At 42.0% G+C, this 24,480-nt stretch overlaps 1 protein-coding gene across 2 annotated transcripts in view; it reads left to right on the top strand.

Moving 5' to 3' along the window:
• The window catches only part of pvrl2l (PVR cell adhesion molecule related 2 like), a 303,185-nt gene that overhangs the window by 111,773 nt on the left and 166,932 nt on the right, over window positions 1-24,480 (top strand). For both annotated transcript variants that reach the window (XM_065948342.1, XM_020646668.3), the window contains exons 2-3: window positions 19,831-19,943; window positions 22,821-23,064. In XM_065948342.1, the coding sequence (XP_065804414.1) occupies window positions 19,831-19,943; window positions 22,821-23,064 (357 nt within the window). The remainder of the gene's footprint in view (window positions 1-19,830; window positions 19,944-22,820; window positions 23,065-24,480) is intronic.

Below are 24,480 nucleotides of genomic sequence, written 5' to 3'. Positions count from 1 at the left end.
TATGGAGGCTGTAGTCCTTCAAGCGGGCGGCCGGCCCAGGTTCGAATCCCACCTCTGAAAAAATAAATCATTGCTTTGTTACACTTATTTGTTGTGAATGCTCACATGATGATAACCATGAGATTGGGATTCATTGTTGATTTCTAGTTGTTGTAGAACATGAAATGTGCTGCAGGAGAATCGAATCCCGATATATCTGCAGGGCACAGTGAGCTGGGTTTTATGGATGTGCAACAGTATTTGGTGTCATGTCTGCTGATTGGAAAGCGTCATGTTCGTTTAGTGAGGACTGTGAGAATGATTGTAATGAATCTATCTGCTGATAACATTCGTCAGCTAATTGTTTCGATACCTGCCCACAGCCTCAGTGAGAGGGAGGCTTTTTTTTTTTTTTTCATATCCGGAGCGAGGGCTGTTTGAGAGTCATGATAACCGACAGAGGGTGTAATGAGGATTCATAAGAGGAGGTGGGCCGGGATGAATGTGCTGTATTCACCAGAATCACCTGCTTTATTAGAGATTAGTGTGCCCTCCGACTCCACAGGATCCCCGTGCAAGAGTGATGATCTTTAGATGCATGTTCACTCAACTGTAACTTCAAATAGTTTTCTCCCTTGAGCACGAGATAAATTATCAAAGATGCCTCGAGGTAGAAATATTAATTTCTTGGATGAAATGCCAGATCATGTATGAAAAGGAAATGTATATTTAAATGGTATAACTTTAAAGTTCTTGACCACTTAAAGTATGATTCTTAAACTTTCTGAAACTTAAAAAAAGGAGCAGGGCTGTGTCCAGATTTTTTTTGTCTGGGGTTTCCCAACTTTGTGTGCACACACACACACACACACACAAGAGATAACATTTATTAACACTTTCTGTATGAGTTTAAAGTATCTCAAACATTTTATACTAACCCTTTACCTTAAAAAGCAACACAACAGAGTGGCAACATTGAAATCTCCTCATGACTCGTCCACATGAAGGCGGGTATTTCTGAAAATGTAGCTTTTTCCTTTGCCTAAGCCCTGACTTCGAACAAGGCTGTTACCAATCATAGTTTAAGATTTGAGGTCCAACCTGTGGTGGCCAATCAGATCTCAAAGGGGGCCCAGACGACCCCGGTTTCCCACTGATTCTGCCCCTTACATGGAGCAACATTTGTGCAAGATACCGCTGACATTTTTTGAGGAAAAACTTCCACAAATGTGGCTTTACTTTGGGAATAAAAAAGAAACTGTCTTGTCTTTAGGAACATTTAAAATGAGACAAATGATCACGAGGCCTGATGTCAAAACCTTACATTTAATTTCTGGTTGTATTTGTAAAGCCCCCCCCCCCCCCTCCCTCCCCCCCTCCCCCCCCCCCCTCCCCCCCCTCCAGTCGCAACGTAAACGTTGCTTTTCTTCTCCTGATCTTCTCTTATTAATTTGCGCTCAGCTCTGGTTATTTGCCACTCGTTTCTCATTCTGGCAGGAAATATCAGTAATTAGAGCTCATCGCTCGGCTGGCCACGTTCGCTCTCATCTTAATGTTCGACTAAAGAGTGCTTCTTGTTATAGCGGACATGCGTCGCTTTGACATGAAATGTGCCAAATCCTCCCACATCGTTGGAATCCAGCCAATCCATCGCGGTGAATCACGGTCGCAGCCAGCCCAGGAATCATGAGTCACACGTGGAGTTCTTGGGAAAAAGTCAATAAAAAAATGTCATCCGTGAAAACCTGATTCAGTATGGTTGAAAATGTATCGCTAATGTGTTATTTTTTATTTCCTGCTTCTTGGCGTCCTTCTTTAATTGATTCTTTAAATGTAATATCCTCTATTGTTAACCACAGTGAATACTTCTGGCCTCACTTGGGGGTCACTATTTCAGAATGAAAAGACTTCCAGCTCCTAAGACGTTGGGACTTTGTGTAAAATTTAAATAACAAAATGTGATGAAAGAGCCTAAATTTGAAAGAAAATATTACAAAGACAACACGTCAAACGTTGAAACTGAAAAATCGTTTTTTGGAAGTTGATGCCTAGTTTGAATTTTGTGTTTAAAAAAAAAGCTGAGATGGAGGCGACAAAAGACTCGAAAAGTTGTGAATTGCTTGAAAAACACCCATAGACTCTAGGAGCGTTACTGATATTTGAGCTCAGCAATAATTAAACTCTTGGACATGGAGGATTTTGTGATTTGAATGACAACAGATGCAGGAGAGGAGAGGAGGCACTCTCATGTCGTGCTAATGGGCTTGTTACAGTGCTGCTGAACACCTGATTGAGGTGTTGGTTGACACAATAGGAGAGAGACAGGTACTGTTTGTACCTGAAAAGCAGCCAGCGAGTCCTGACAATATAGAAGACGAGCAGAAAATAGATCCTGGTGAGAGCTGGTAGATAAGCGGTAGGACGGTGCCAAAGCAGCCTGGCAAGAAGAGCGAATCAAAACGAGCAGGGCTGCACGCCAGTCTTTGTCGAGACTCCCAATGAATGAGTGGACTTATCAAGTCATCTATAATTTTGATGGTTTAATTTTTCTAATTGTTCAATTAATTTACGGAGCAGAAATATCAGAGTGTGCTTCCAGCGTCTTCATGTGAACATGTCTGTGTTTTCAATTGTTAATAAAAGAGATTCTTTGGGTTTTGACGATCTGAAGATGTCACCTTAATATTTTATGAACGGAATAATTGATGATAAATTAAACAGTGGGTGATTAAAGATATTCAATTAAGTTGTATGAATGATTTAAATCAGGCGGGACTTCATTATGAGTAAAGATATTTCATTATAAAAGTGTTTGATGAGGATAAATATGTGATAAACATTTAGCGTCTTCTTGTGTTTAAGAGAAAGTGGAGAAAGGTCGAGTGCGGTTTGGGGTTACCCCTGTGTGAGTCTGGACACTGGTCCTGCTGGTGGGGGGGGGGGGGGGGGGGGATGCAGAATGAGATGAGCTGTGGACTTCTAATAAACGATGTAGGCATTAAATAGTCCCACTGCTGTTGGAACTAAAGCCTCAACTTAAGTCAGGTCAGTTTAAATTTGTATTAAGATGGACAGAGTAACAGCCGCCTAGGAGTGAAGCCAAAAGATGTCCAGCTCCCCCTGCTGGCTGGCTTAAGGAAAAGGTCAATAACAAAGCAGCAACCTCTGGTGTTGAAAATGAAGCCGATACAGAAGTGAAAAATATCCTGCAGTTCTACAAGTGTCCACTAGAGGCTGGCTGCAGAAGCTCAGAAAGTCACATACACATCCATTTAAAAAAAGTCAGTTTTTTACAGCAGAGATTAACATGTTTACAGCCTGGTTCAAAAAACAAAATAGGTCTGATGAGCTCATGTCTCGATCGCCTCACATTGTACGGCGGGGGATGAGTTTTTTGCGAACTCATCTGTGCTAATTTCATGAAGGATAACAATGATTCACAAGAAGGCGTGTAGCTGACCTGATTGACAGGCGGAGCAGATGACAGTTGTTTTCATCCATAGTATCAGAGTAGAGGAAGGTCTGTGTGGTATTCAAAGAAAAAAAATCATGCTTCTTCAATAAATCAATCTTTATTTGGAAAGCGTCGATTCACTACAAGTGTTATCTTGAGACGCTTTACAAAAGAGCATATGGGATAATATGCAGGAAGGATTTCTCCTTTGTGTTCCTCGCGATCCTGTTGTCCACACTGAGGTGGAGGTCGGAGCATGCCGTTCATGAATGAGGACGGCGGTGGTTGAGAGACGACATGGTCCGATGGTGGTAGCTGGCTTGACAAAAAGCGGGACACAAAAAACAGAATTTTGAAACCATTGCTGACTTTGATTGATAACATTTAGCTAAGCACGTCGTCTGTCATGACAGATCTCCCGGCTCTCTTTCTGGAGTTCCTTTCCTCTGTGAAAATTGTGAATTAAAAAAAAGGTTCCACAAGGACAGAGCTGAACCGAACGTGATCTAAAAGGATAAACATTCTCAGAGCTGACGTTTGGCTTCTGATTTTCAATGTCAATTTGCTAAAGCCTTAATGGGAAAGTTGCTGTTCAATCACATCAGGCAGCCGAGTTGATTTAATACCATAATGATCTCCAAAGTCTCTGAGAGCTTCTGGCTGAGTGGATTGAGTTTGTTTTCAGAGGTTTTTTGATTCAGTCTTTGATATCACATATCAGATACAGCATGCTGCACCATGTAATCGTATATCTCTGTCCTTTAGTATTACTGCTCTACATTTACACATGAAAAAAGATGCAAATCCTTCTTTGAATTCAGAATATTCTCTCCTTATTTTCCACCTGTCGTTTCCCTTTTCGCCTCTGCCCGTCCTTTCTCCCAATATTGGATAACCATCTAATTTGTTCCGAGCTGCGTCTCTTATATCTTGATCCTCTTTTCCTTTTTGCTTTTTCTGAATAATTCCTTTTGATGAATTCCTCTCTGGCCTTTGATCTGAGCAGCACAAAAATGCGAGTGTATCGAGCGGTGGAAGAGCATCAGATAGGGGAAGGCGAACTCTTCAATGGGACTCGGAGGAGAGCCGTGCTGCCTCGATCAACAAGGCAGGGCCGTGAAAAGAAGTGCCTGCACATGAAAGGAAGCATGGAACAAAAGCCTTTGACATGGATCTTTTGTTTTCTGAAGATATGACAGAGATGTATCTGTCAATGCAGCGTGACGTACGTGCTGCGTCACGCTCCGCTTTCTCCCATCGCAGACCTTTTGTCCTCCCTGTAAAGGAGCTCTGTCGTTCATCTTCCTGCAGCTCTTGGTACGATTGCTGCATTCGTCTTCTCTTTAACTTATTTTTCTCTCTCCTTCCTGTTCATGGTGGGTGTCCTTTCCTTTTCAGAGTATTTGTTTATGAGGTTTGGATGCTGCACAGAAGGAGCTGAGAGCAGCCAAGGTGTGCTTTTGAAAACAGACCTGAGATATCGAGCCGTCTGCTCTTCACCCTGGCATCGTTTCTGGCCCTCTTTTTTTATTTGATGTTTAAACGTAGCACACAGTGGGACGGCTTCTGTTTGAAGATTACACTCTCGGGCTCGTCTTGTTAGTGGACCGACGCCGAAAGAAAAGCGGAGAAACACACAGGACTGAACTTTTCTCTTTGACTTGGTTGATTGCTGATGGTGGCTTCTCCCAGTCTGTATCTTGATTCTGGGAGTGTTATCTGAACCTTTCAAAATAAATCAGTCCACCACTTCTTTTAAGGCTAACCCGAAATTTCCACATAATCGGCACGCTGCAGTCCGTCTGCGTCGTGCACAACTGCTGCTCTAGCCAATGCTTCTTTTTGCACATCACACACCGCGGTCGAGTCTATTTTTTGATGAGCCCGCTGCAAGAACACGTCAAGCTGAACAAAGTAGATCGGTCCAGAAACGGACCCAGTGCTGGGGCGAGGCCGTGGCATTGATGGAACTCAAAGGCTATGTGGAAATTGCGGGTTATTGGTAGATATTTTTGTGTATTGTATCATAATTACTGGAAGTATTATTATTTTTGTATCTTTTAATGGAGAGATAGGACAGTGGATAGAATGCAGGAAAGGAGCCACAGGCGGGATTTGAACCTGGGCAGCCTGCTTGGAAGACTATAGCCCCCATACATAGGGCGCTCACTAACCACTGCCCCACCAGCGCCCCATTACTGGAAGTATTTTAAGCTGCTTCTGATCCCTGGAATCTGTACAACTTAAGCTAAGACGTTAGCATGACAAAGAAATATAGGTCCAACAATAATGTCTTTACCTCCTGTGATTCTCGTTGGGTCTCATCTGTAAATACTTTATAACTACAAAGGTCATGTAGCTTTTATGATGTATGCTCAAGCTGTTATGTTGTCGTTTTTACATCATTTTAACAGGATGATTAAAACATCAATCTCCCGCTCTGCTCGCAGCCTGCTGTGGCTCAGTTTCACGATGTTTACATCTCGTACATCATGATTTAATGACATCATCAATGAATGTCAGTCAAGATGACTTTATATCATGATATGAATTAATCATTTAATTGAGTAACAGCAAAAGGGATTTTGATGAAGTAGAATTGCAGCAGATATCATGATCGATGTCACATGTGGTAATGATTTTGTATTCCCCAAAATTTGCTTACTGCCAAAACTTAAATAAATAAATCCTCTTTTCATCCGGCTACCTGTTCTATGGACGCAAAACAATCGACGGCCCTGTTAATCCCCTTTTCTGAGGATTTTAGATTTTTTTTTTCCCAAAGATTTTATTGCTGACTTCTTAAAAAAAGAGAGTGAAGTCAAACTCTCTCTGGGTTTGTTGTTCTCAGCTCTGTGTTCTCACTGACAGGACATCGCTTCAAATAGTTACGTCCTTTTTTTAAATTTCCCTCCCTCTCCAACTTTTGGGCCTGTCGCCAATGTGAGGGAAGAAAGATGGCCCCGCCCACTAAGGGACGGTGAGTCTAGACGCATATCACAAGAAAACAACTCAAGGAGAACCAACAAACTTTCCAAATTACAAAAACAAAATAATAATCTGTGACCTACAAAGACAAACAGGTAAACAAATCAACTCTGAGATGCCTATCCTTACGTGAAATGGATCGCAGTATCTCCGCTCTCCATCTCAAAGACTTTGGGTCGGGGTAGAGTGGAATCTGATCGCTCTGAAAGTCACCAAGTAAAGCCTTTAAAGAGAAATGTAGCAAATACCTCAAATTCTCCTTATTCACTTGATCTGCAGATGGACTGTGCTTACATAGTCTTCTATTCAAAGTGCATTACACTGCATGCCATTCTTTGTATCACACACACACACACACACACACACACACACACACACACACACACACACACACCCTTCACTCCAACACTAAAACATAACAGTAGTTTTAACTGAGCGTGAATGCATGTTGACTCAAAGCATTGCTACATGTTAGATGATACGAATACTTTTATACAGCTCTGTGCTTGAGCTGGACCTGATGATGTGAGATAATATACCTGAGCAGGTGGGAGTGAAAGCAATCTGGACTCCCATTCTCTACAGTTTCTACCGTGAAACGAAATTACACGTCTGCTACCTATTCATTACGATAACAATGGCTTCCGTGTGAAGTATCATGAACCTTGTCAGCCTCTCGATGGTGAGAATATGTCGGAGTGAATGGGGAGTCTCTGCTTCACCTTTCATCAAAAGGCCAATCTCAAAGTTGATTAAAGGCGACTTTATACAGCGGAAGTCATTTAGAGTCAAATACCAATTACTGGTGAGTCAGCTCGCTCGCTCATTGTTAGTCCCTCTCTCTCTCTCTCTCTCAAGCACAAAATGTGCACACTGTGTAATACTAGAATTTTATTAATATCCAAATCATGTGGGTGAGTGCGCGCCTTACACCTGCAAAATCCTCGCTTTTCAGGAGCGAGAATCAGCAGATTGTCCAGCGTGCATCCCAGGATTAATGCAGACACCGTTTAAAAGGTTTCATATTAAACCCACAGGTCATAATATCATTTTGTCAGCCCACAGAGGATTATGAAGCCCAAGTTTAATACAAAAAAAACAGAACTATAGTTAATGTAATGTGCCTTCAGCTGACAGCTTCTCTAAAAACCCCCCTTCTGTGTAAACAGGCCAATTATCTGAGCTTCTAGCTGCCCACTAATGCTAATCTGAAATTAATATGTTACAGTTTTAGTGCTTTCCGTCTATGCTGTGGAGGTTTTAATGCTTTTAGAGAATATTTAAAAGCCTGTCTCTTATTGACGCCTGTCCCAAATAAAGGCAGGGTTATTTTATAGACTGAAATAAATAAAAGAATGGTCTATTAATTTAAGTTTTACAGTAGATATAGAAATATAAACTTTACAGGTTTTACCTATAGGACCTGACCTAAAAGGAAGAATGTGCAACATGTTACACATAAATATATCAGAAATCAAGTCTATCCTGTGTAAATGTCTCTCTGAGTCATGACTGTCTACAATGAGTGAGAAGCTCGAGTCCCGCTGGCTGTGTTGTTGTCAGAGCCGTGTTTACATGGACAGGACTGTAGCAGAGTCAGTATTTGGCCATCAACAACAGCGTGTATTGATCGTGACTTAAAATAAACACATTATAGTATTTTTTCCTCGATCTGAGATGATAAAAAAAACATCACATAATGATGTTGTTGTTTTTTGACACTGGAGCTGTTGAGCTTCTACTTTGGTCTGGATATTTCCAGTGATAACTGAAAAGATTCCAGTACAAACACCCACCAATTAAATGTGTGATACCTTGCTTTGTTTTGTTTTTTTTCGTCAGGAAGTAAAAACTTGCATAAAATGCACTAACATCTCTGGTTGTCAGCTCTTTCATTTCACAATTGTATTTCTGAAGTCTATTTTTACCTGTAAAAGTCAGAAAAGAAGCAGATAAAAAGCAGTTTGAGATCCTGTCGGGGGGGCTTATCACACACAGCGTTTATCAGCAAAGCCACCGTTATTGCAGATATTGTCGAGAATGCTTCCAGCTGTGACAAGCTTTTCCAATTTTTCCATTTAGATTTCTTCAAACGGCTCTGTGCTCTTCACACTGTAAGTGCTGTATCTAATCAGGCAAAGACCACAAGCTCTCAGGGCCAATTACAGTTAATTCTGGGTCACTGATGTGTGGCACAACAACTCCTGCAGTAATACTTCTTCCTCTTTTCTGCACTCCATATCAATAATCCACGTTGTTATTAGCCGATTATCATTTTCCATCATGTAGGGTATAATTTAAGATTGAAACAGTTTCCTATCTCAACATTTCATGTGAATGGATATTACAGTTTATTCAGTTTCTAAAAGACTGGACCTAATCTATCTCATATTTAATGATTACAGGTTTTTTTTGCTTCTATTTTAATCCAGAGTTTGTATGTTTGGTGGAGCCAAAAGCGACACCCTGAAAAACAAAGCCATGTGAAAACACCAAGAACTGCAGTTCCTCACGCGGCCACTTGAGGCTTGCTCCAAAAGCGAGTCTTTCTAAGACTAACTCTACAGACGTAATTACAGCCTGGCAAAGTTTTAGTGGATTTTGATAAAACTCAATAAATTATATAATGCTTGAAGTTGTGCTTTCTTTGGGTGTGGCTGAATGGCGTGCCAGGTTGGTGCTGCTGGCGATCTGTTAGTTATCACCTCGGTTTCATTATTTATTTAAAGGGACAGTGCACCTCAATTTCTAAACCTTACCTTGTAGTGGTGTTTTTTCTGTAAGGGTTTTTGGTTATTTCTTTAAACAACGAGAAGTTTAACCTTCCTCCGACGCAACGGTCACACATTAAGGTGTAGATCAGACATTTTTTAAAGAAATGTTTCAGATAAATAATGTGGCTAGCTTTAAAGTTTAGAGCAGTTTTATATTAGCACAGTGCTAACTGTACATGGCCCGCTATCTTGTTCAGTCATTGTCATACATTCATTTATTTTTTGCAGCCCATGCATGGGACTCGGTATTGTTTTTGTCTTTTTCCCAGCTGAGAAAAAGGCAGACCAAAGTGGTGAGAGGACCGTTTGTTTCAGCAACATGGTCTACACTATTCTCCTTCCATTTGCTCTCCTGAGACCTGGGTTCTGAGTGGCTAGTTCCCTACGTGTCACAAGCTCCTGAAGATTCTTTAGTCAAGGGGTTCCCAAATGTTTTACAGCGGTTGACCTCCAATATAACGCTGCTGGAGACTGGGGGCCTCTAACGTCCCTGTAGGTGGTTAAAACAGTTAACGTTGCACACAGCCATGCACACTGTTAGGCCTTTCCAAACACCACACAATAGCCCAAACACCATCATGCAATTTTTGTAATTTATGGTATGAAACTACTTTTTTGTATGCGTATCAGCGTTGGTTAGCCACCACGTACGATGGCCAATTAGCCAGCTAATGAATTAGCTTAGGTTCAGACTTGATTGCTTTGATAACTTCTACAATTCTACAATTCACTTAGCAGACGCTTTTATCCAAAGTGACGTACATCAGAGAGTAAGTACAACACAAGCAATGATCTAGAAAAAAGGAAACAATGTCAGTAAGAGCAAACAATCAGCTTTGAGTCCGATTGGAAACACAGGTGCTGACAGGAAGTGACCAGAGGCAAAGCACAACATTGACGGCAGTTATCAAACAAAAACAATCGTCACAATCATCATCATCATCAATGATATCGAGACCTTCATCATTAAGTTAGTAGGTATTCATGAAAGAGCTGGGTCTTTAGCTTTTTCTTAAATGTGCAGATCGAATGGAGTTTGGAAGTTCATTCCACCACCGGGGGGCGACAGAGGAGAAGAGTCTAGTCAGAGACTTAGGACCCTGTTGTGAAGGTTGGATCAGACGCCTTTCATTGGCAGAGCGTAGTGGCATTTGTTGACTTCCGACCTCTTCAGATCCACCATCTTGTCCAAATATTGTCTATCAAGCTCCAAGGTCAAAAATGGTGGTCATGATGAAAAAACCTAAAGCTTCAAAAAGCCATTTCATGATACGATGGGAGGTAGAAACTGGTTATGTCCAATTTAAAAGAACATGTGCACAAAACAAACCACGCGTTTTATCTGCTTGTCATTCAAAATCCTTTAATATAAAAGCGCAGCTGTCATTAATCAAATACCATCATTATATTTAAAGCCCAAATTGTTTGACATTGATGGATTGAAAGACTGTGAGGAGGAGGAGGATAATGAAGTGTTTCTGAATCCTTGCAGCACAAAATCACAGAAGATTTCCTGCTTGTCATCAGCCTTTGATGATTTGATTTGAATATTTTTAAATGGTGTATATTCAATTTCTGATTTAATTTCAGCTGTATTAGCGTCTTTTATGGTAATCAATCCTCTAACACAAATCGATGCCAAGACCTCCTGACTAACAGCTAACGCTAACCATCCGTGGGTGAAACCAAAGCCAACCTCGTGCAAACTAATCTCCTCTTTCCTCTGCCTGCACCACGCTCCTGATCAGTGTCCTGTTACTGAAAAGCCAAAGCAGAATGCCATGATTATGAGCTGTCAAATGCCAATTAGCGGTAATTCAGCTCCCCAGTGGGTGCTCGATGAGAAAGTCACTCAAAGCCAGCTCTCCTCTGCAGCTTCCCTTCTCCTCCATGTCACATTTCAACGATTACACTGTGTGTTTTTTTTTCACATGTGAATGTCATGAGCCGCAGATTTTAATGGGAGTTGACCTTTGTAATGACTGTGCCATGTGTGAATAATATGAGAGCTCACAGTGATTGATAACGCGCCCTGGAGCCCTTAAACTGTCAGGTTTCACACACACTGCCAAGTATGAAACGTGGACAATCTGATGAATGGTTGAATTGATTATCTGTAAGAAAGGGCGATTTCCTGAGACGTACAGCAGCTGGGATCAATATTTTTACAACTATAGATCACATCACAACTCGTTTGAAGAAGGTTACTCAGGTTGACACATCCAGGAAAAAATAAAAACCTATAGACATACCTGTGAATTTTGGACTACCACATGTTGTAAAAACAGAGCCCTAAATAAGTGGAGTATCAGAAAGAGCATTGTCACACATCATTAATGGGAAGAGATTGTGCTGAGGTTTAAATTGTGATCTCTCAATCCGGCATAAAATGTAAGAGTGCTAAATTTTGTAAGGAAGATGAAGTAATCTTTTTTTAACACTCCACGCATTGATTAGCCTGATCGCGACCTACATATGTAGCATGTTAGGACCAAGCAGCAACCTCTGGGGTTGGAAAATTAAGCCAATGTGGAAGTGCAAAATCCTGCAGTTCATCGAGTGTCCACTAGAGGCTGGCTGCAGAAGCACCGGAAGTCACATACACACCCGTTCAAAAAAGTCTGTTTTTACAGCAGAGATTAACATGTTTACAGCCTGTTTAAAAAATGAAATAGGTCTGATTAACTCATGTCTTGATCAGCACACACTGTATGGGGGGTGAATTTTTAAAAACTCATCTGTTTTGATTTTATGAAGCATAAGAGTGATTCACAATAAGGCGTGTAGCTGACCTGATTGATAGAAGCGGTTTGTCAAAAGGCTTAAAACCCGCCTCAGCTCCAGTTCTCAGCCTGTCGTTACGTTGACTGAGACAGGATTTCCAGCATGGAGGCCGCCGTCGATGGGACTCCAGCGCCCCCTGCAGGAAGAGATGGGTGACGTCACTCCATCTTTGATTAGGAAATCTTTATCAGGAAAACCTGAAACATTTGTGATCTGATGATCTCAACTTGGCCAAAATTAAGACTCTGAGTCAAAGCTAATGTCACCTTTTACTGTTCAATTTGTAATTCATCATATTATCTATTAAAAATTGGCATATTATCTTAAATTTAGCATTTAATTATCTCAGAAACGGACCTACTAGATTCTTTCCCGGTCACTCAGAAGTGCACTAAAAACTTTCACAACAATCTTTAAACAAAACACAACATGTAAGGAAAAAAACTAAACAGAGAGAAAAGACAGCATGAACTACATCAATAAAACATGCTGACTTTTGCTTTCAGGTTGCCTGCTTTAATATTCCTCTCTCTTGTTCAAAATGGAGATATTGATCGATATCTTCCACCTGATCCCTTCCTCTAAACTCACTGTTACATCATGTTAAATTCAACATGTCTTCATATTATTCACTTGAAGTTACAACAATGCCCACAAGCTGCACAGTCCCAAAGTAACTGTAATTATATTTCTCTCTGCATGAATCTTTAAAACGTCTCCTATCCTTGTTAGCTGCTCCGTTACATTAGCCGCCTTGAGCTTTATTTCTGCTTGAGCGCTCGGCTCGGCGCTCTCGACAGCTGTCTCTTCAGCAGCCATGGTGTGACCCGCCTCCACCTGTGTCTTTACCTCGACGACTAGAGAGCTGGAGGACAGGGACGTGATGGAGTGTGTGATCACAACGTGAACCTGGTGTACCTGCAGGTTCTGTCAGACAGATGTTATTTCACTCCTGGATGAACACAAAAATGACAGAACTTAGAGGGACGCGTCTGTGTTTCTATGGACGAGATGAACTGAATTGATTATTTAAAGGCTTCAGAGTAAACGGTAAAAGGACTCAAGCTTTTATAGTCCGTGCCCCGGTCCATCTGCAATAAGCACCAAGTCGTAGTTCGCTGCCACTCAAGGCAATGATTGTGTTTCCACAGCGAGCGCCGCGGTCCGCCTCTGGAGCGTGCCACCAGCTCTACTACTCTCTGCTCCGTTTCAAATACGCTGCAAGTCTATTTTCGACGGAGCATGCTGCAGGTTTGCGTCAAGCAAGGCAGAATATGACAACCCAGACAGGAAGTCAAACAAGGAAACGCACAGAGCGTCCGATCAACTTCAAAATAAAACACAATATACCGACTAACGAACATATTTTCCATCACTTTATCAACATAAGGTCAAAACAGGCGCCGAATGAACGACAAGTCATCCTCAGAAAGACAAAGCTACATGATGTTTACACGTTCTATTTTGAATTCCCGCGTGATCTTGTAGTTCTCCTGTGATGTGTAGTACAGCTGCTCATGGCTGCGATCTGCTAAGGTTAAGTTCCAGAAAAACAGATCCAGTGAGGCAGGACGTGCGCCTCATTTTGTGTCCCTACCTTTACCTTTATAATGGGAAAGACTTAGCCAAAGTTGCATATTTATTATTGCCAACTTGTCCATGTTGGCTCACATATACCAGAGTGATGCTGGAGGGCAGATCATCATATCTGAAGTGAAAGGTCTCAGACTGAGATGTCATATTTTATGAATTGGGAACATGATTGTGCTGTGTGTAGAAAATAACAAGAGTTTATAGAGTTTAGTCCCATGGTCCTTTACATTACTGAAATGCTCAAAAATAATTTGTATTTCTACCGTTATTGGACAAACTATTGAATAAAGTTTCCTGTGTCAAAGTAAAAGACCCTGTAGACGCGTTCATTTTCTTGTAACATTTTCTTTGAGGTGTGGCAAAGGGAGACAAACAAAAGACAGTGAAACACCATAATTATACACCTCTGGTAGACGGGTTTGATTAATAAGTACTTCCTGACAGAATGTAAAGTTTTACCTTTGACAAACATGAATCACACTTTGCCATCAGCCAGCGGCTACCCTATGATGGTCATGAGTCTAATTTGTTTACGATAATTATGGTGTCCAGAAAAAGTAAAGAAATTAATAATCTTTTGACGAGTTAAAAGGATTCTTCCTGCATCACGTTCAGCTTTTCAGACGTATTTATTCTTTCTTTTTTTGACATTTGACAGCTGCTGGTAATCAAACAAATACAAGCCGACAGATCTGACATCTTGACGGTCTACTAAAAAGTAATAAGAAATGCCAAAACCAACCAGCTGGGGTTCACTGGCCTGTGCGTGCAGCCCATCAGCATATTCCTCACGCTCACACTGTCTACGCCCGCCGACACGGGGAAGCTCCACATAAACAGGCAAATGCCACAAGCCTCTAAATGTCAATTAACTGTGATTCATCTCTGGTGCTTTGGGAACAGAGCAGAGTGTTGCCATTCATTGAACCGCCTCCCCTCTTTGACTCTCCATTTACGTTCTGCTGGAGCTCCAATCCTTCGGTGACTTCAGCGAGCGCAGCAGCAGCAGAGTGAGCTGTAAACGGTCTGATCATGGGGGTTACAAGCGAATAATAGAGAAGGCTGAAAAGAAAAGGGTTATTGTGGTGAGCTGACACCAATTTTCTCGATAGAAGGACACACACGGGTGTGTGAGAAACTGCACTACAGTAAAAGTAAAAAGGGCAAAAAGCGAGATTTCAACTTTCACCTTGATTCTAACGATTGAGAAACTGCTGAATGGGGATCTTTGGTTTTTGTCGTTTAAAGGTTTCTTAAAGGAGTAATATGTAAAAAATCTACTGACTGAAATGATAAAGTGATCTTACTATCTGATCACACATCAAGGAAACATGCTCTGTTGAAGTGCTGGCTTCTCTGACAACAATGCAGCAGCCAGTATGTCCTCCTTCTAACTTTAGATTCTGCTCCTGAATGCTCTGGATTTGTTTGGACCAGAGAAGTTAGGCGGTTTTAAGACACCCCCCACACGGCCGTTTTGGACGTCCCTCAGTTTGCCAGTTATTAGACCAGTTATCAGGTCAAACCAACAGGTGTTGCAGCGATGGAAGCGGGCAAGAGAACTGGTTCAGATAGAAGTGATTGTACCCAACCTGAAAAAGCCTCTGCATGTTTCTAATAAGCTCCACGAGCAGAAACGTGCTCAAACTAGGATCAAGATTGGAGATGCTTTTGAAAAGAGAGGTTAGAACACAGAAAGGTTTACAGACCGATGCAGAGCTGGATAAACACTGAAGCTTCAGTGTCCACAACAACCAGAATCAGAATCAGAATTGTGTCTTATTGCCAAATACATTTACACATACATGGAATTTGACTTGGTGTTTTGGTGTCAAGACAGCTCTCTATATGTTTTGAATTTGGACTGCAGTACCCATTTTAAACACTAGGAGTCAGTTACATATTGATCCTTTAAAAACAGATAAAAGAAGGCTGCCATTTTATGTTCTTTCTTCATCTGCGTTCAGGTAAAATTGTCCTCTTCTAACAGCAATATGATCAGTAAACGGCTCTACAGCTTTTTAAAGACGAGATGCTGCAAGATCATTTTATTTTTGGGCATTTCAGGGTGCAAAAAAAAAATCGCGATATCATGCTCTCCCGATGAGCATGTTGTTGTCTCTGTGAGTACTAAAGATACTCAGAGGAAGATGATTGAGCCTACAAACAGTCAGCACAAACACGCACAGGTGGAGAGGTGGTCGTGTCGGCATGCATCAACTGCAGGAGGAGAAACTTCCTCCATGCTCACGGTTTTACTCATCATGTCTCCGTGTAGCCTTTGAGAGTCTCTGTGGAAATGAATCACTCAGAGTGTGAGCTCATGCCGATCTCTCTCCTTTCACTCTTTCAGTTCCACTCTTTCCACTGGGTATCTCTTTATGCTCGTCTTTTTAAACCTGCTCTTTTCAGTTGCCTCCTTTTATTCTCCACTGTCTCTGTTTTTTTTTTTAGTCATTGCTCTTCATTCCCTCCTCCAGTCTGGCCCTGCGGCTCCATCGCCTCCAGTCTCTCTCTGCTTTAGTCATTCCTTTAGACACTTTTCAAACCATCTTCCTCAGTTTCTTTGGCTGTTACTCTTCTATTATATTGCATTTATTCTTTTCTCTACATGTTATTTTCTGTCTGTACTCCTTTCACACTTTTCTTCTCTCCATCATCCCCTCTTCCTCATGTTTTCTGTCTCAATTTAACTTTTTTCTCCTGCATCGTTCAAGAGATGTCATTGAATTGCTTTTGATTCATTCTTTTGCTGCTGTGTGTTTTTGCACTTCAGCCCTTTACGAGTAGTGGCAGCTGAGTGTGGATGTGTTTAATTGGGGGGAAATTAAACTGCGAGTTTGAGCAGAAGAAGACGGTGATGGAAGTACAGTCGAAGAAAATTACAGAGACGGAGAAGAAGACTTTGAGTTGGCCTCTGCTTTTCTTGTTCATGTCGGCTACGGCAGAACTCCTCTGACAGCCAGTAGTTTGCATTCATGAGTTCTGCGTGTGTGTGTGTGTGTGTGTGTGTGTGTGGTGCGCTCCTGTCTTACAGTGGAAATGGATAACTGGTTTGACAGCCCATTGTCTCCCTCAGGGTAGAGACTGTGGTTCAATGACTAAGTCAGTCTTTTGTGCACTCATGTTACGAAATGATTTGATTTATGCACACACACACACACACACACACACACACACAAACACACACACACAGTGTTAAGCATACATATGCCTTTGCACATACCATCCAACATTGCACATGTGAAAGCATGCTTGCTGAAAATCCGAAATACCCCTCTGCACACATATACACACACATGCTTTCTGTGTGTCTGTGTTTTACAGCTGATTTGCCGGCTAAAACCCCAGCCGGCCCATTCACCTCTATGCTGCAGCATGTAACATATTGTCCTAATCAATCCCTCACACACTAAGAGGCTTTTGCACTGGAACCACCCGGGGCTAGCTGGCGGTTGGCGAGTGCTTATCCCCTTTTTCTTCCGGAGAGAGCGAGAGTTCGGCTCCCCCCAAGAATTTTATCTTTGCAGGCACAGAGGCTGGCTGAGAGGGCAGCCGGCGAGGGGGGGTGGAGGAGAAAAGAGCGCGGTAGGATTTGATCCTGGGTCAGCAGGGGGTTCATGGCGGGGGTTTGAATCACTGCATGGATGTCAGAGAGAGAGAAGTGAAAAGAGCAGCGCAAGTGGAGAGAGGGAGAGAAAATCAAGTGTTATTATATATTGGAGTTACTAAAGTGAGCATCAAGAGGGTTGATGATTAGTCCCCATTGTGGCCGGATGACTTGATTGTACGGCTCTGATAATCAAAGTCTCTTTAAAAACAACTTCACACCAAGCCTGATATGAAGCAGCCGAACACGCGGCGCTGCTGGACTCGGACTCGACCGCTTAACGAAGGATTACAAGTTCTCGTTTTTGCTCCCTGATCCTTCCTCTTTTGTTTTTCTTGCTCGCTCTTTAAGTCTCTGCTTATCTGTCTCATGATTACTAGGATTACAAGTTCATTACAGTTCATTAATGTTGAGAAATGTGATACTGCAAATGTTGGCTTTATATATTTATATGCTTTTTTTTTTTTTTTAACAAAGCAGATTTGCAGAAATGTTCTCCGTGGTTGAAAGGCTGCTCGCTGAATAATATCCCACATAAAAAGAGGTTTTGCCAAAAGGCAGGACGATTCATGAAAGCTGTGAAAGTGCTTTTAAAAAAACAAGATGGTTCATAACAGGACACGGCTGAAATCAGCACCTCCAGCTTCTTGTTACTATCTGGTTGTTTCTTTTTCCCAAAACCTGCTAACACATTCATGTATTCATCACGTCCTGTAAAGAGAAGGTTAAACATGATGAGACAGATGATCATAGTGATGATCGTATTTGTCGAAATTCGGACGAAGCAATTTACAGCTAACAGGCAGGAGGGAAATGTTCCAGGACCAAGATCTCGTCAAGTGGAGTACACGCTGAAGATGATGTAGAACCAGTTTTGGGCCTGTGTCCCCTCACCATTTTTAAGATGGTTTTTAGGGGGCATCTTGTCCAATTTTCCTGTGGTGTGTCGAGTTATCAGATCTGTTTGGATTTTGGCGGCTGCAGCGATTTCAAATCTTGAATATTTAACTTTCTCATCATCAGATATCCTGTTGTGTGGAGGGAATGCAGAGGATAGGGTGACCATATTTTCAAACCTCGAAATCGGGACGTTTTAATTTTACCACAAACCCCCAATGTATCGATCCACAGATCGGTGACCTGCACACATCACACAAAGTGGTAAAGGCAAATGGTCCATCCTGAGTTTGTTTAAGTTTGTTATGACCAACTTTTGCTTCACTGAAGCACGTCGTAACAGAGATCCAGCCTGAGCCTGCCGTTTGTGTTAGCTTGTGTTAGTCACTGTGTGTGACTTGTCCCTGAGTGTAAGCCCATTAAAACCTAGTTATTATAATATATTATAGTTCATTATAGTCACTGTCTGTATACTTGTAGTTCACTCGTTGTTCTCTCTATAATGCTCTATAATGTTCTCTATAGAGTTATAGATTAAGGTTGATATGCATCTGAAGGTATGCTTTTGTATTCCCAATGTTTAGCAGAATATTTTCTTTCTGAGTTTCCTGCAGCTCTCAGAAACAGCAAAAGCCACAGCGTCTGCTCAAAGCCTCAAATGCACTTTGTGCTACGCCAGTCCTATTTGTCAAATCCATCAGACATTCAGTGGAAGTGTTGCTCTACCATTGAGTGCATTTGAACGCAGAGAAATGACAGAATTGGTACCAACACTGAATCTTGTGCGGAAATAAAATGGGGTATCACAGCCGCGCTGTGACATTTTCTTCTTCACAAAAAAAAAAAAAAAAAAGGTAAAAAGAGAAAGTAGAGCTTCAAAAGAAGTGTTGCAACACTTGACCAGCGGTAGAGAGGCTGCACACGGTTGAGTCAGTCGATCACAGAAGAAGCAACATAAAGAGCGATGTTCCACATGTCCAATTTGAACATGCTGTTCTGAAACAGCCTGCAGGTCGGCAGGAGCTGCACGGCGTTCAGACAGTCTGGAACTGTTCCTCCTTTCATCTCCGCTTTAGTTTGAATTGTTGCAGCAGCTCCCTCGGCTTGTTTTCAGTGAACCTTTGTCGGCCTTCCTGACTCTTCATGCTCTCTGAACGTGGTGTTTCATGCTCAAATGGGGAGTAACAGTCTGATTCTGCTGCTGTGAAAGAAGCGGTTGTGGTGTTCCTCAAGGCTCGCCCCCTAGCGATGCCTCGTGGTAGTCGGGCTTTACGATAATGAGGAGGGCCTCGCTGAAGGAAGCCGGCTAAGACTCTGCCTGAGGCTTGTTATCAAAGGCTTATGATTCCATTTGTTTCTAGTCCTTCAATGAACCTGTCTCACTTTCCTCTCTCTACATAGTTTTGATTAATTTCCTCTCGTTGTCCGTCTTTAGTGCTTCTCTGTGACTTGTTTTTAGTTATCTAGGATACATCAGGGGGGTCGACAAACACTAAAGAGGAGGGGGGATTTCAAACATCAAACATCAATCACAGCAATTTCATAAAATGTCATAATGAAATACTTCTAATAGCAAGGTGTAACCATGCTGCTCTCTCTCTCTCTCTCTCTCTCTCTCTCTCTCTGATTGTTCTCCATCTAAGTCTCTGTTTACTCGAGTTTTCAGCACAAACATGTTCAATTATTCAAACACTATTGGTTTTGTGGATGATTCATAATCCTCTTCTTTGTCTGCTTTACGCCGCCTCCAGGTATCGGGGCTCAGAAAGTGCGAGTGGAGGAGGAGCTGGAGGCGTATCCCACGGAGTCCGTCGATCTCCGCTGCCAATTCATCGATGGATTAGGCAAAACCAAACTCACACAGGTAGGAGGACCAAACACAGCTTTGAGGTTTTTTTTCTTGCTTTTATTCCGGCTCAACCTCGAGGTTGAATCGACTCGGCAGTTCAAGAAAACTGGGTAGTTTTATTGGCAGAAACATAAAGAGATGATGGCTTTATTTGGATGGGAAAAATAAATCTGTGCCTTGCCTCGACACTTTCAGAGAGCAGACAGAACATGGACTTTCCAACAAAGAAAAATCACTGCAACGTTTTTGTCGAAAGAATGACCTCAGCTAGTCCTGAAAGTTTTCAGGAGACTATGTGTAAAAAAGAGTTTGCAACAGTTTCTGCTCAAACACACTTTAATGCCACACTGTCATTGTCAACCTGAGAACTACAATTCCCAGGAGTCTGTTCAGTGTTTCCCTCACATAAACGATACATGGGCGGGCTGCCCAGGTATATCTCCAGAGAGAGAGAGAGAGAGAGAGACTTCCGATGTGAAAACAGAAGCTTCCTACGGCCGGTGTCCACCTAGCGTTTTTTTCTGAGCGCCAGCCTTTTTTTTCAGTTGTTTCAAGTGAGTAAAGAGCGGAAGACTGGAGAAAAGCGCAGCGCCCAGCGTCTTTTCTTTCCAAGTGCTCTGCCTATTTTTATGTGGCCGCTCTGCACGCTCAAGTTGAAAATCTTTCAACTTTTCAGAAAGGGGCTGTTGACGTCACCAACGCTCTTTTCCAAATGTATGATATTCCCCGTATATTTTCTGCCTTTGGATCCGGTCTTGTACCCACATCCGACTCGCTCCGTGTCTGATCTGGTGCTGGTCGCGCGTTTATCTTACATCACGCAGTCACTTGTGGAAAAACCGTCTCCTTTCTTCACAAATCAGCCTCATTCCTAAACAAGTGTCTAATTCACAAATCCAGCGTCTGCAGAGACCTATGTGGTAACTGTGCCGCAGTGCTTCTAAGAAATGTCACATGCAAACTTTACAGTGGTCAGGAAAACAATTTGTCCTCTATATGACCTTCAAAATAAAGTATCAGTATGTTAAGTCTGTAATATGAATTTGACAAAGCTTTTAAAAATATAGCCAGTCAGGGGCTGTCAGTGACTCGGCACACAAAAATCCATGAATCAGGCCCGTAGTTTGGGATGATCATTGTGATACGTGTGTGTTTAAGTGTGGATCCTTACATTAAAAGAGTTTATATTTTAGATGTTATATTGAAGTCACATCCGTCTGCATAAAGCCACATCCTACATTCTTCATGAACTCTGCACAGTCGCTCCATAGCTGACAACGACACATCCAACAATCTGGAGCTATGTTTGAAGCTAACTGACCCTTTTAGCCTTCCAGAGGTTAGACCATAACCAGAGGAATAACCTGACCTCCTAAAACTACAAAAAGAGAATTAAATCAGTGTCATTGTCATATCTTAGCCCCTCGCCGGTTTGGCTTAGCTTGGCGCAAGAATGGAACTGGACCCGGGGATGGCTATCACAAGGTGCCCTCTAACAAACGCAGAGCTAACTGAACTCAATCTGACCTACAGGAGAGGTGTGAGCACACAAAAAACAAAAACCTACTGAATATTTGGAAGTCAGTTTCTGTACGAAACCTCAGGTGAAAACTTAACCTGACAGCACCTGAACTGTTAGGATGTTTTAGAAAACATCAAGCAGGCTAAAGCTAATTGCGCTGAGCTGCTGGCTGGTTTTTAATTTGATCCTGGTTTGATCTGTCTCCCTTCAGAGCTAAGGATGGAATCAATAAGCAATTTGTCCTTGTACAAAAATAAAACCTGAAATTGCTGACGGACTTAATTGCAAGTGGTCATATTTCCTCCACAGTCCCCGTCTTAACGAGCGAGTCTCATCCGCTAATTTGTTTTGACGTCTGGGTTCCAACCGGTCTTCCTCTTCTCAACCTTCAGCCCTCCCCGCTGTCTCTCCCCCCCTCTCCTCTCTGGCCTGTCATAAACCTAATAGATGTTTGCTAAATGTGTATTGATGAACTTTTTTTTCCCCCCTCTCCTTGCTGCAGTGTGTACTTAACACTGTCACTTTGAGAAAGGAAAAGGAAAAAGGAAATCAATTTGGTATAACATCGCAGTATTCTCCCTCGTGGTAGAGACTCATACCGCCATAAAAAGAAATCAATATCTTTCACAAATCACAAATCTGATGACGCACAAGCCTTTCTGTCAAACTCTGTTTCTCTAACATGTGAACCTGCTTCCGAAAATAGTTTTTTTTTTTAATCTGAGAGACTTTTAATTCAATCTTGCAAAGATTACTCTGTCTTATTCTCTGGAGATGAGTGAAAGTATTTGAGGTTACAGGAGGGGTGGAAGAGTGCTGATTTACATACATACATACATAGTATTTGTAAATTAAAATGCTAACGTTACCATGTGTTTCTGTAAGTGAGACTCAGTTTATCAAAGGTGCAATATGCAGAATTTTTACACTCAAATCTCTAAATTCAATAAAAACTGACTAAACCCATGTTATATATTTTTTGTTGAGTTCTTAATTACCTCAAATATCTCCAACAGTTATCAAAACCAGAGAAATCTGGTAATTTTACAGTCGTAAAGGGATGTGTCTTGTCGTGGCTGCCGCCAAGACAGACACAACATGTTTATCGTTGGCATGGAAACCCCCGGATTTTACGTCAAAGTCTGCTGCATAAAGAAGTGTGAGCTGCTACTGAGAGCTGCCATTCTGTTGCTGTACATGCTGCTGTGATAAAAACGTCATGTAAATTATTCTCGGATACATTAGCTCGTCTGTCAGGTCGGTTTGGCCCGGTCGTCATGGCTACAGTCAACTTGTAGTTCTATTTCATCGGGGTAGGTATTCTTCCTTTAACACTAAACACTACTTTTTACTGCCTCTGCTCTGTCCAGGTGTCTTGGATATGGGAACCAATCGATGGTCAGAGGGACAACATCGCCGTTTACCACCCCATCTACGGTCAGAGTTTTCCCAACTTGTCGTTCAGGGATCGAGTTGTCTTCCTTCAAAACAGTCTGGAGAACCCGTCCATTAGGATTTCTAAGCTGAGAATGGCTGATGCCGGCCGTTACACCTGCGAATACGCCACCTACCCTTCTGGGAACGAACAGGGGACGACCACCCTCACCATGCTTGGTAAGTGAAAACAAAAGGCGCTGCGTGTTTCAAACTGATTTTGAGTAAGGTGGGAACATAAAGAGTAAGAGCATAAAGAGGTTAACAGTGTTTCCACGCTCCTGCAAAAAAGAAAGCTGTGCTTCAAACAGGCTTTTTTCTGCTACATCAGCCCTGACAAGCACCTCCCCAGCCATCTGCTTATCACTGCTCTCTATGAAAGAGGTTCCCATCGGAGACAGAGAAGGAGAAGACGCGATGGAAGAGTACTCTCAAGGTGTGCTGGGTGAAGAAACAAGAGAGATAGGTGGGAGAGGTTTACATTCAGAGCTCGATGTAAAAGAAAGACAGCAGGAGATAAAGAGGAAGTCTTTCTTCCAGACCTCAGTCCTCAGGCTCTGAGCATGTCGTTGGTTTGTTTGACTCTTGGTAAACTCTGTTTTAAAAAACGAACATAATGATGATTACATGAAAGAAAAACACTCCAGGTTTCTACAATTTGATTCCTCTAAGAATGAGAAATGTGCATTGTTCAAATGTGACAGCTTGTCAGCAAGCATGCGTAATGACTGTAGGAACAATTTGGGCTCAGTGAACAGACTGTATTCATTTATTTTTAAACAAAGACTCAGGGTAATTTGGATTTATGTGACGGTTGGCTCGGTTAAGTGAGAGAGTAATTTAGCATGGCGAGATCCAGAGGAACCAGCTAAGCATATTTTGTGTAATTTTCTCCCCCTGGTGTTTTAGTTGACTCAGTGTTGTGTTGTTTTAGTATCTTTTATCCTGGTGGGGCGTTTAGCTGAAATGAAGCTTTAAAGATGACTGGTTGTTGTCATTTTTGAAAATCTTATGTGACCTTTTTGAAATGCTTTTTAAAGGTAACATATTCTCCTCCTCTTAAACCAGTTTAAATAAGTCTCAGAACTCCCCAAAACATGTGTGCAAAGTTTCTTGTTCTGAATCCACCCTGATCCTGTATTTGATCATGTCTATAAAACCCTTTATTTCAGCCCTGCTCAGAACGGGCTGTTTCTGTGTCTGTACCTTTAAATGTAAATGAGCTGTGTCTGACCACGCCCCCTCTCTGGAAGGCTTCGGGTGGATCAGGCTTTTCTCGTTCCATGCCCTATTGTTTACGGTGAGAAGGCAGACTCAGAGGGCAGAACAAACACCTAGCTGTGGGAGTGTCACCCACCTGGGGGAGGGGCTACTGCCCTTTGTGATGTCATGAAGGGAAAATCTCCAAACGGCCTGTTTGAGCACACATTTTCTGAAAAGTGGAGCAGGCAAGAGAGGATGGACTTCTCTCATCATTGGGGGTTTTGTAGACGGACTAGGGACACAAATTAGTGTTAGAGAAACATGGTGAAGTGTGTTTTACATCATATGTGACCTTTAAAGCGGATATGTTTTGGCCCAATGTCCGAATTAATG

The sequence above is a fragment of the Labrus bergylta genome, chromosome 19, assembly GCF_963930695.1.
Source record: "Labrus bergylta chromosome 19, fLabBer1.1, whole genome shotgun sequence".
In the NCBI taxonomy this organism is placed as follows: domain Eukaryota; kingdom Metazoa; phylum Chordata; class Actinopteri; order Labriformes; family Labridae; genus Labrus; species Labrus bergylta.
Note: the sequence above shows the minus strand (reverse complement) of the source record. Positions and strands in the feature narration are given on the sequence as shown.